Source organism: Eptatretus burgeri, chromosome 7 (assembly GCF_056783735.1).
Source record: "Eptatretus burgeri isolate ZD-2024b chromosome 7, Ebu_testis_v1, whole genome shotgun sequence".
Classification (NCBI taxonomy): Eukaryota; Metazoa; Chordata; class Myxini; order Myxiniformes; family Myxinidae; genus Eptatretus; species Eptatretus burgeri.
In genome coordinates, this window is record NC_140967.1 from 34,562,547 (window position 1) to 34,575,612 (window position 13,066).

At 44.3% G+C, this 13,066-nt stretch overlaps 1 protein-coding gene across 1 annotated transcript in view; it reads right to left on the reverse strand.

Annotated features, from left to right (window-relative positions):
• LOC147023008 (growth arrest-specific protein 6-like) overlaps positions 1-13,066 on the reverse strand; it is a 140,097-nt gene that overhangs the window by 36,291 nt on the left and 90,740 nt on the right. Inside the window, exons 8-10 of the mRNA XM_085888016.1 lie at positions 7,841-7,965; positions 6,882-7,000; positions 6,367-6,586 (exon numbers count right to left, since the gene is read on the reverse strand). Coding sequence (XP_085744142.1) covers positions 6,367-6,586; positions 6,882-7,000; positions 7,841-7,965 — 464 coding nt within the window. The remainder of the gene's footprint in view (positions 1-6,366; positions 6,587-6,881; positions 7,001-7,840; positions 7,966-13,066) is intronic.

Here is a 13,066-nt window from a genome sequence, read left to right on the forward strand (position 1 = left end):
AGCTGAACCCTTTTTGGCCATGCAGAGCAGTCCAGTATACTCTGGCCTCATCAATGACACATTCTGTTGCTGCCATTTCACTATCTCTTCCAAAATCAACAAGGTGGGGAAGGTTTCCTATCAGTCCCAGAGAAACCTGTGCCGCTCTTCTTTTCACAGGAACACAGGCATCATCCCAACTGACTGGAAGAGGGGCCTTGTTGTCCCTCTCTGGAAAGGGAAGGGTGATCGCCAAGACTGCAAAAACTACCGAGGGGTGACGCTGCTCTCAGTGCCGGGCAAGGTCTTTGCTCGGATAATTCTTGATAGGGTTTGCCACCATCTGCTTGAGCACCAGCGTCCAGAGCAGTCAGGCTTTACACCAAAGAGGTCAACGATTGACCGTATCCTTGCACTTCGTGTCCTCACCGAACACAGACGAGAGTTTCGGCAGGGGCTGCTTGCAGCCTATGTTGATCTCTGTAAAGCGTTCGATTCAGTGAATCGGGATGTCCTCTGGAGGATTCTTGGTCTTCGTGGGGTGCCACCGAAACTGATCGATCTGATGTCTGAACTCTACTCTGGTACTGAGAGTGCTGTGAAGTGTGGTGGTACCATCTCTGACTTATTTCCAGTTGTTACTGGAGTTCGTCAGGGATGTGTACTTGCCCCCACACTTTTCAGCACTTGTATGGACTGGATTTTAGGGAGGATGTCGGAGAGATCAAGTTGCGGTGCATCGTTTGGCAATGTCAAGATCTCAGACCTTGATTTTGCAGATGATGCAGTCATCTTTGCGGAGACTTTAGACATCCTCTTGGGGGCCCTCGAGGTGCTGAATGAGGAGTCGGAGCCATTGGGATTACGGATTTCTTGGGTCAAAACTAAGATCCAGGCTTTCGGTGACATCTTGGATGCTGCTGTCCTGTCTGTGTCTGTTTGTGGTGAGGATGTTGAGGTCGTGGAGAGATTCACTTACCTTGGCAGTGATATTCATGTCTCCGCAGGTTGTGAGCCGGAGGTCAATAGACGTCTGGGTCGGGCCTGGGGAGTCATGGATTCACTGGATCATGGGGTGTGGCGCTGCCGGTACCTGTGCGGGAGGACGAAAGTCCGAGTCTTCAGGTCCTTGGTACTTCCAGTCTTGCTCTATGGGTGCGAGACTTGGACTTTGACCAAGGATCTGAGACGGAGACTTAATTCCTTTGGTACCAGGTCTCTTCAGAGAATCCTTGGCTATCGCTGGTCGGATTTTGTGTCCAACGAGCGGTTGCTTAGAGAGACTCGGATGAGATTTGTTACCTGCATAGTCCGTGAGCGTCAGCTGCAGCTGTATGGACATGTGGCTCGTTTTCCTGACGCTGATCCTGCTCACCAGATTCTCTCAGCGAGGGAGTCTCATGAGTGGAGGAGGCCAGTGGGCCGACCACGTGCCTCATGGTTGCAGCAGGTTGACCATCATCTCAAGGAGATGGGGATGGGCCTGGCATCTGCCTGGGGGATGGCCAGACGGAGGCCCCTGGAGTACCGGCGGAAAGTGGACGCAGCGACGCGCTGTTCTGGCACATGCTCCCATACCTGACCTGACCTCTTCTTTTCCCCTTCTGAATGGGTAGCTCACTGTGTCACATCCACACAACACATATGTGCACAGAAGTGTAGCTGCGACATCAAGAGGATTTTCTGGTACTTCTTGCTCAACACTTCTACCAGCTCATGAATAGGTAGGTATTGATTCTGCCGTTGTATCCAGAGTTCTTGCAATGTGTTCAAGCAGCAGAAGTGATATATACACAGCATAATTATGTCTGTATCTGTTGCATGCACAACAGCTCGATGGTGATCAAGATATTCCACACAATATGCAAGATGAGCAATAATCCTTGTGTCTGCCTCTTCATGTTCTTCACAAGGTAAGTCCAGAACTGAACTTGATGCTGATGTGATGGAAAGAGTGTGACCTTTGTTTTCCATCATACCACCAAGAATGATGGTCACTCCATCCGGAATAGCTTCAGGACTCTCACAAAGGGAAGTGCCAATGAAGTTCTGAAGATTTCCTTTATTTCTTGGATTCTTCATGAGTAAATTCCAGTCCGGAATTTCTAGACTCTTGGATGGTGAGAATTGTCTTGCCTGGTCTGTCTGGTTTCTCCTCTGCTGCTCATCACCCTTCAAAGTATGGCTATCATCAAAATCATACTGATCACCAATGATGTTGACACAGTTGCACATTTCAGGTTTCAACTGCAGGAGCTTGCGAAGATACAGCTGGGGAAGTTCACCAAATGTTTTCACACCCATTTTTTGGTATTTATTTACAAATGCCATTGTGTCTACCAGATAAACTGTGTATAGGTCACTCTGTGGTAATGATGGCAGCTGTAAAACAACATCCTGCTCAGCTTCAGCAATTAGCACTGCCACGAAATCAGACTTGTTGCCTTTGCGCATTACAAACCCCTGTGCTAAGCGTGGATCAACCTCAAACAGGGATGATGGATAGTCTGTCCACTCATGGGAAAATGCAATCTGTCTTGTGACTGGGTCGGCATCTCGATAGAAACACAGCACACGTGTAGTTGCAGTCTCATCTTGATAGATCCTGATTAAACTCTGTTTCCTTGATGGTTTTGATTTCTTCTGTGAGGAGAAAGTTACCAGCTTCAGTGGTTCAATCTTAATAGAGACCACCTCTTCTGCTTTCATAATGGCTTCCATGCCCTTAGCTTGAGCATGGACCAAGTCTTTTGAAGCATCCTTCTCACCAGTTGCTCTATTGAGCAGAACCACTTGGTTGTTACACTGGAATGGGTTTATCATCTGCTGGCATATCACTTTATTGATCTCCTCAACATGCATATGTTCTTCTGTTGCCTGCTTATGTGTTTCTCCATGATGAGTAGATTCCTGTTGGCCTAGATTAGCCATAGACTTTATGTTCTCTGATACAGCTGTGAGAAATGGTGCTGTTTTCACATATTTATCTCGAGCAGCTGGTGCCTGAGATATGCCTTTGAACAGAGATGTCTTCCCTTCATTGTTGTATGTCTGCTCCAGGGCCATGTCACTCCAAACACCATTGAATTTTCCTTTGGAAGAGTGAACTGTGAAGTACCCAACCTGGATCCAGCAAACCTTAACCGAACTGTGTTCAATAGAGTAAGAGGATTTTGTGGGTAGGGGGAACTTTGGTTGACAAAAATGTTAATTTTCTCTTTAAAAATTGATAGAACTCAATCAAATTTGCTGTTTTAATTAGCCATGGATACCATGTTCATATCACATTAAGAGAAATTAGTATTCTAATGCAGCATCTGCCTATGATAAGAAAAGTTCTAAAGGCCATCTTCAAAAAACGTTATTTTTAAGGCATTTTTCACAAAATTATGTACTTTTACGAGGTTTACTTTCACAAAGGCAATTTTTTTTGTCATTTTACAATGCACTGATTGAATTCTTACATTTAGTTCACATTTATTTTTCATGAATGTGATTTTTTAATTTTTTTAGAAATTTTATTGACAATTGCTGTTTTATCAAATTTTTCAAATCTTCCTCAAACAAAAACGGCCGCCAAAATTTTTCGCAAGAGCTTATGAATTGCCAACATTGGTTTTCATGAACTGCAAACATATATATATAAACATCCTGGGGGTGTAAAATTTTATAGCAGAGGCTGTAAGGTCCAACCCTAAAACAGCCTCATACACAGGTTGGCTCCCGGACTAATTCAAAGTAGGTAGTGACATTGTCAAGAAGATGGATGATCACCCAGCTTATTCCAATTCACACAAAACGAGTTCTAAATTCAAGACACTTGCATCCAGCATGGCAGTCAAAATTGCTGAGGACCGCACAATAGATCCAGCATTACTATTCCAGAGGTTCTTAGTTGTGTCACAGATGGGAGATCTCCAGATAGGTGAAGTGATGAAATATGAACTGTGCCCATACCCAATGTCTCTTTTTGAGGCAAAAAACATCCTGCGCCAGCCAGATAAACCACAGTTGGCAGAGGCAATAAGGAATTATGCTACAACCAAATCTGACAATGCTGTCAACCAGACAGTTCCAGGAACAGATCACTATGTTCTTGACGGGGGATCACTTATTCACCGCTTAAAGTGGACAGAGGGATTCACCTACAGTTCCATTGCAAATGAATAAGCCTCATTTACAGTCAGACACTATGACAAAGCTACTGTTGTGTTTGATGGTTATGAGGCTGGGCCAAGCACAAAGGACTGTTCTCATCAACGTCGGAATAGAAACAAAAATGCCACCAAGGTTAACATTACGGAGTCAACAAAATTTGTTGGGAAAAAGGAGGACTTTCTGTCGAATGAGTCAAACAAGCAGGCAATGATACTGTTGATTGTAGAGGTGTTGCGCAAGGAAGGCTGTGAGGTGATCCAAGCAGAGGTAGATGCTGATGTTGAGATCGCAAATGCGGCTTCCAGATCTACAACCCTCATTGGAGAAGATACAGATCTCCTTCTCCTCCTGCTCTTCTATATGGTGGACACAAACTGCATTGAACTCTATTTCCGTTCTGACAAGGCAAAATCAAATGTCTACAATGTCAAAGTCCTTCAGCAGATACTTGGAAATGCAGCCTGCAGAGATATATTGTTCCTTCATGCATTAACTGGCTGTGACGCAACGTCTCGTGTCTTTGGGATTGGAAAGAAGTCAGGGTTTCAAAGAATCATCAAGAAAGAAAAGGAAATGATAGACAGCTCCAAGGTGTTCTGTAAACCACAGCAGAGTCAGGATGTTATTGAAACTGCAGGCTGCAGAGCAATGGTGGCATTGTTTAAAGCAAATCAGAACGACTCATTGGCATCGATCAGATACAACATTCTCTGCAAAAAGGTTGCAAGGGCGAAGGCATTTGTCACTCCTGAAAGACTGCCCCCGACATCCGCTGCCTGCAAGTTTCATTCTCTGCGGACCTATTACCAGGTAATGGAATGGATGGGCCTTTGTTGTGGATTGGAGCCAACGGAGTGGGGATGGAAGGTAGAAGGAGGAAAACTTGTTCCAGTGATGACAGACAAAAGCCCTGCTCCAGACATGCTACTTCAGATGATTCACTGCAACTGTTCAGGGGGGTGCAAAACACTAATGTGTTCATGTAGGAAGCATGGATTAGAATGCACCAGTGCGTGTGACATTGCCAGGACAGCAACTGTGACAATATGAGTGTTGAACCAGAGATAGAGGTGGAGGAGGAGGACGATGAAACTGGAATCTAAGACTAGAAGGCATATGGTACTTCCACATGTGTCAAAATTGTCCAATTTTTTATATGTTGCTTTCCATGTCATAGACTGGCAGAAACAATCAAAGAACATACATTTGTGCAAATATTTACTTTAAATTGTGAATGGTCTCAGGATTAGCACTGCATAAACGACCAGCAACGATCATAATACAAATATTGGTGCAAAATTAACTTTAAATTGTTAGTGGTCTGATGATTATCAGTCAATTTTTTGACGTTTTATCTGCCGGCAGCCATCTTGTTTTCTGACGTCACTGAGGGACTTTCCCATGCGTCAAAATTGTCCAACTTTTAATATGTTGTCTTCCACATCATAAACTACTAGAAATAAGCATAAAACAAAAATTTGCAATTTTTTGGGGCTCAGGCAGTATATTGACCCGTCTATCATGTCTACCACCCAAACCGATCATGAAGCATTTACATTTGTAACTACAGGTATTGCAGTGTGATCTGTCTTCCATGCACTTGGTCAGCCTCCAAAATTACTATTATGACTCACTAAATGCCTCTATTCTTGTAGGTGTAATGCCCATATGCTTGGTGTTGGCTTAATGGTTAGGGTGGTGGGCTTGGCATCCAAGAATCCTGAGTTCAAATCCCACTTGTCTGTTGAATTAATACCAGGTGGGATTGACTCTGCCTGTCATCCTTCTGAGGTTGGCAAAATTAGTGCTGGCATCTTGTGTTGGAGTGGCGACACATCCAGGATTGTGCCCAAGAGTCAAGGAGACTGCTCAGGCAGCACCAATGATCTGCACAGAGTATGGTCTCAGTGGATGGAGGGATGGATGGCCATGATAGGCCCTCCTTAATATGTGGTTATTAGTCTTCCAAATGCCATGTAGGCTGTCTTTGCTTTTGATCACTTGCAGTACTTGTTTTTATTCCTTATCAAGCAGATTTTGGAAGAGGTGGCTGAATGCAGAAGACAAGAACAGCAACAGTTCCATAATTCCATGGGACAGCAGTTTAGTCATGGGCTTTGTAAATTACAGCATGAAAATGTTGTGAAAAATATGACAATTAAGAAGATTCAGCAGATGGCAGATAATAATGAGGAGGGTAAACAAATACAGGCCTGCATGGGCACTTACTGTTGTCCAGAATCCATGATTCACAATTGGTCCTCCCATGGTAAACCCTTCTCCAGTAGGTCCTGAGGCCTGGAGCTGGAGTCGACCATTTTTAAGGGTTAGTGCGAGCCAATCATCCTGAAGTCTTCGTTTTTCTAAGGCCTGGGTCTTCCGCACTTGCTCGGCAAAAAGCACCAGTCCTTCTGGATCAAAGGTTCGCAGGTCAAAGGCCAAAACCTCTCTGAAATGGCAAGAAGAAATTAAAAAAACAAAGAAGCAGTTACAATGTTGCCCACTCAACTTCAATGACGCATGGATAGCTGTTTGTTTTTGGATATAAGTCAGTGAAAAATGTTGATGCATAAAAGATCAATTATGACATTTTGTTTCGAGAAAAAAATTAGAGGCACTTAAAGCGCCATAAAATGCTGCAGGAACATTTCCATATTCACCCTATTTAGATGCTATCACCAAGTTTCTCCATTATGATAAAGTGAGTAAAGCTCGTGGATGAGGATTTATAAAAGAACACTTACGATGTATTGGGTGGCACTTTAAATGTAAGCAGGAAAACAGGATTGGTTTCTGCATCTGGACCAATGTATAGGTGGGTAGACAGTGTTTCCAGCTGAAGGCTTATGCATTCCATTACTGGCTGAAATGGAGCGAAAGTTGAGAAGTACATTTTTGAGCTTAATCTTCAAATGAGTGAAAGATGAAAACTATACGAAATGTGAAAGGTAGAGAAATGAAATTTATTGTTTGCTTTAACTCAAAAAACTAACGAGCCTTGTATACCAGACATGACAGCAAATAGGACATTGAAGAACTACTCATATGTCCAGATACATGTTATACATCATTGTCACTTTTCCCTGTAGTTGTCCTCGGAGGATACATGGAGAAAAGTCAAAAAAACATAATAATATCCGAGGATACATTAAATTGTACGCAGTTTACAGAAACCCAGATGCTGGTGGAGGAATGCTGTTTCTCATGAGAATTTGGTCAGGGTAGTGGCCACAACTCACCGACTCTTCACGAAAGACACCATGGGATCTTGAACGTCCATTAAAAACCAGTGCCTGCAGATGGATCCTCTGGCTTAACGTCTGCACAGACGATTATGCATCGTCGCCTTGCATGCGAAATACCAGGGTGAATTTAGAGCTGGGATGAGATTCCAACCCAGGCGAGACATACCTCTAAGTTGTCCCAGCCAATCCAACAAAATTGCTCCCACCCTTCAAAATTAATTTCTGACAACTTATAAAAAGCATATTGCAATGTTCCCGACAATCTACTTCCTCAGTGGCTCAGCTGCACCCTCAACCAATGATGCTACCCCGCAGCCTTGTGCTGCACACAAAAGAAGAAAAATCTGCTTCCAGCACTATCCAGGAAGCTTTCAATACAATTGACAGCAGTACTACTTGCAGTACTCCTAGTGTTTAACTGTCGTATTTCACTGGTAGGATGTGTGTCAAATTCAAACCTTGCATGTTTTGAGGTCAGAACTGAGTAAGTGCCCAGCACGTCCATCACACAGGCATTGGAATCCACCGATCGTGTTTATGCAGATCTCCTCACATGGCATGAGATCCCGACACTCATCCACATCTGTAGGAGCACATCCATAGCTCTTAGTACTTTCTCATAGCCTATACTCATGTCAACTTATTGCTTTCATATCTAAAGTTGTTCTTCCTCGGTGCATTCTTTATTCATTCGAGTGCATTCAAAAATGGCATATTAATAACTTTTGGAATTGACTGTATGACTATATTCTTTCGAAGACGCATCATTACAAAAAAAATAAATCCAGTGACATTGTCTTTTTCACCGCAAGAATATATTGTTGATTTGTGCTTGTGTATGCCTCGATTTGCATGCCTAATTCGTTTAAATAAATGCACCATCACTGTAAAACAAGGGCTGGCAGGATGGCCTAGAGTCTCGAGGTAGGCACACACACCTCAAAGCTGTCAAGTCTGGGTTCAAATCCTGAACTGGCTATAAACTGTCATCCCAGGGTTTCACAGGCAGGGTGATTCATCAATGTATGTGCCCTCCCTTAGATGGATGTGAAACTGTCCATCCTGCCTGCTGGAATTAGTTGGTGGATGTTAAAGATCCCAAGGTGTCCCTTGCAAAGAGTATGCAAGCTCTTGCGGGTACCTGAAACAAATTACAAATTCCTACACAAACCAGCAGGTGGTGTTGCATCAGCAGGCCAGCTGTGCCTCAGCCAATGATTTGCTGTATACAAAAGAAGAACTGCACAATTGGTACATGGAAATCTAAACTATAAAAGTGAATTTGTATTTATATATATTTGGTTGTTAATTTGTTTATATATGTTTCAAAAACTACAAAAACAAATCCAACCAAATTTTGCATGTTGCCAAGAGGTACCCCAAGTATGGTTTGTCAGGGTTGCATATCTGGGGAGGGAGTTCAGGGGAGGGGGGAAGAGCCAAATTGTGTCTCTGTAAAAGTGTATCGTATAGTGCCCCCCGGTGGTAGACGGTATTACAAATCATCTCGCATTAAGAAAGTTCAAACAACTTGATAAAATGCAATATGGTGATGTTGAAATCTGAGTGAGAATAATTTGAAGTTTTCAAAATGTTTAAATAAACTCATTCTAGACGTTGGTTCAAAGCAAAGCAGAGAGCTGACTTCCAAGCTGATGGAAGATGACCTTGGACAAATTATCGAGTGAAAAGATTATAATGTTTGTGAAGTACAACATGCTGTCTTTTGATTAAATCCGTCAGCAAAGCGACAGGTACTTTTGCTATGATATGTGTATATATATATATATATATATATATATATATATATATATATATATATATACATATATATATATATACAAACATATATATATATATATATATATATATATATACACACATATACATATATATATATATATATATATATATATATATATATATATATATATATATATATATATATATATATATATATATACATATATATACATATTGTTGCGGTTGAGGAAATTCGCAAACCACCATTCAGGTCCCGTAGGTGAGATATCTCTGTAAGCACATGTGTAGTAAGCCCAAACCCGTTGTTTAGAGGGAATAAATGTGATTCATTCGGGCTGCGACCCTTTGAGAGAGTCGTTTTTCTGCTCTATCTTTATTTTGAACCAACCACGTCTCAACCGCCATCACACAACAACCACCAACCGCAACGCCGCTTCACAACAACAACAACGCCAACAGCCACGAACTTTACCTTCACAACTCGCTCCCGCAAGCATCGCATCACCGCATTCCAAACGTCGCCATGGCCATAAACCACCACAATAAACCCTCCACCACCTTCACCTCTCCTCCTTCTGCGGCCATTCCCGCACCGCTTGTGGGCACCAAGCGTCAGGCTGTCCTGGCCTCATGCGGGACGTGCGCTGGGCCGCGGGTGCAAAGTGCGGCCTTTCCGAGGAGAATTCGGATCAGGAATGATACACGCCCACTTCTGATCCGTCCAATCAGCAAGCGCGGGGCGGTTTGGCCCCGCCTCCAGGCGCGTCGGTGTAGAATCGATATATGCAAATTCGAGGATCAGGGGAGACTCACGCCCCTTTTTCTCCGTCCAATGGGCGAGCGTGGCTCCACCCCCGAGCTCGTTCTGATCCAGAAATTTGCATATGGGTTCTCCTGCCGGACTATAAAGTCCGGATAGCTCGGGTCCGAGGCAAGGAAGACGGCGGATGGCGACGAGCTCGCAGTGGAGTCGCTCGTCGCGGGACCCAAGCAAGCCAGCTATCCTCTTTCCCCAGAGCATCAACAATTCCCCCCTTTTTCCCCCCACGCTGAGATAGTGCGAAAAGGGGGGCCCCGTTCCCACCCCCACTCCAAGCAGTGCCAACGAAACCCGCGAAGGAGCACGGAGTCGGGGCGCCCCCGCGCCGCCACATTTGCGGCTCATCACAAGACACGGGTAGGATCCACCCGGTCTCGCGGCCCACAGGCCCCGTCTGCCCCCTTGTCTTTGAGGGTGGCCCTTTTCTTTTGCTTTTGAGTAAATGTGTTGTCGGTGCCATCTGTAAAGTAAAACTGTGTAAGTGTTGCCGTGTGCACGCGTAGTCGGTAGTAGATCTGCATTGTTGTGTTTCTTTTGTAGCATCTGCTTTTGGTGCATAATTGTTGTAATTGTATATGTGTGCTCTCCGTGTGCCGCGGAATAAATGTGCATTATGTTGAACTGTTTTTCCCGTTTCGCTTCATCTTTTCGTTTATTGAATCTCCATCTTGCTTCACGTAAAGGGTTGGTAGTGGGCTTAATACGCCCGATAATTAATCGGAACCGTCGAGGCCGACGATAACACCGCTCGGTTATCCCGCTAGTATGGAACGGATCGCTTAAGTGGCCCGTGTCCGGAGTCGACCTGCGGCGAGGTGCGATCGCCCAGTCTACCCTCCGCGTGGGTACTTAGGTAGGTCGAGTTTGGCGAACAAACCTATCCCACGAGGGCGGCCGATTGGCACGATCGTGGTGAGGCCGAAAGGCCCACCCGTGACTAGCTCTCGGCGTTACTCCGAGAGGGTCATGATAGAATTGTCCGTCCGGTGGGCGACGTGCCGCGATTCGAGTTACGTGGCCGCTCGCACGCCGGCGGGTGCGAATTTGCAACAATATATATACATATATATATATATATATATACATATATATACATATACACATATATATACATATACACATATATATACATATACATATACACATATATATACATATATATATATATATACATATATATACATACATATATATACATATACATACATATACATATATATACACACACATATATATACACACACATATATATATATACACACACACACATATACACACACACACACACACACACACACACACACACACACACACATATATATATATATATATATATATATATATATATATATATATATATATATATATATATATATACACACACATATATATTTTTTTTTTTTTTTTTTTTTTTTTTTTTTGTATACCTTGGTCGAGGCTCGTATGAGAGCTAACACACAACTCACAGCAAGGAGGCATGAGACAAGAGGGGCGGGAGTGGAAGGGACAAAACATTGGGGAACAGACACAGGTGAACTGTGGAAGGGGAGGGATGGGGATGGGACGGGGAACATGGCGAGGGGAAGATGGACATTAAAGGGACTTTCAGGAAGGAAAGCAGGAGAATTGAAGGAAGTGGGCTTGGGTGGATTATCGGGGTAGAAAAGATCGAGGATTTGGATGGGGGAAGATAAGAGGTGGTGGTGAACAGCTGTTTTGAAAGCCTGGAGGGAAGAATGGGAAAGAATAGAGTGAGGAAGTTTATTCCAAAGGCGGGAAAAAGAGGAATGAAAGAGTGAAGATGAGCAGTGATTCGTGATTTTGGTAGTTTTACCAGAAGGGGTTGTTGGCGGACCTTGAGCGCCCTGTGGAAATGTGGTTGGGACAAATCACAGAGAGAGCAGGGGGGCAAGGCTGGAGAGGAGTCGGTAGAAGACAGAAAGACCACCGACCAACCTGCGGTGATTGAGTGAGAGGCCCAAAGACTCAGCTTCATTGCGGGAGATGCCAATGATCTTAAAAGCCCTGGTTTCGACAGCGTGAAGTCGAGAAAGGTGGGAGGCAGGAGCACCAGCCCAGAGGGGAGAGCAGTACTCCATCAGGCTACGGACAAAAGCTTTGTAAGTGGTCAGGAGCTCAAGAGGGCCGAGGAAGGACTTTGCACGACGGAGGATTCCCAGTCGGCGACTGGCTTTGAGGCAAGGTTGGAAATGTGACTTTCCCAGGAAAGGTCATGGCAGATAGTGAGACCCAGAAGCTTGAAAGAAAAGACTTCTTCCAGAGGATTGTTGAGAAAGTTGATGCGGGGGATTTGTAAGCGGGCCTTTCGAAGAGACATAGTGAGAGTGTGAGATTTGTCTGGATTGAAAGACATGTTCCACGTGTTGGACCAGTTTGTGATTTTATCCAGATCTGCAGTGAGCGAAGAAGCTGCTGCTTGCCGGTCTGAGGGATGACAGATGGTACGGCAGAGGGTGGAGTCATCGGTAAAGAGAAATAGAGGATTTTCCAGAGAGTCCGAGAGATCATTGATGAAAACCAGAAAAAGAACAGGGCCCAGAACGCTACCTTGAGGAACTCCAGCCTGCACAGGAAGAGGGGATGAAAGAACTCCATTTAGGGCCACACGTTGACTGGGACAGGAGAGGAAGTCTGTGAGCCATGAGTGGAGATGGCCTTGAATACCATGGGAAGAGAGTTTGGTGAGTAGGGCAGGGTGCCAGACTGTGTCAAAAGCACGTGATATGTCCAGGGATGCGGCTCGGATTTCCTGTCTGGCATTGAGGACCTCCATCCATTGATGGGAGAGCAGTAGCAGCATATCTAGGGTAGAGTGACCTGGTCTGAAACCAAATTGATGATTGGAAATCAAGCCATTGGAGAAGAGGAAGGATTTCATGTCTGAAGCGATGATGGATTCCATAACCTTGCTGATGATTGGGAGAAGGCTGATTGGTCTATAGTTACAGGGATCTGTTTTTGCACCTTTTTTATGCAGGGCAGTGATGTTAGCAGATTTCCAAGCAGATGGCAGATGACCTTGGGAAAATGAGAGGGTGAATAGAACAGAGAGAGGGTGAGCAAGAGCAGAAGAGCAGGC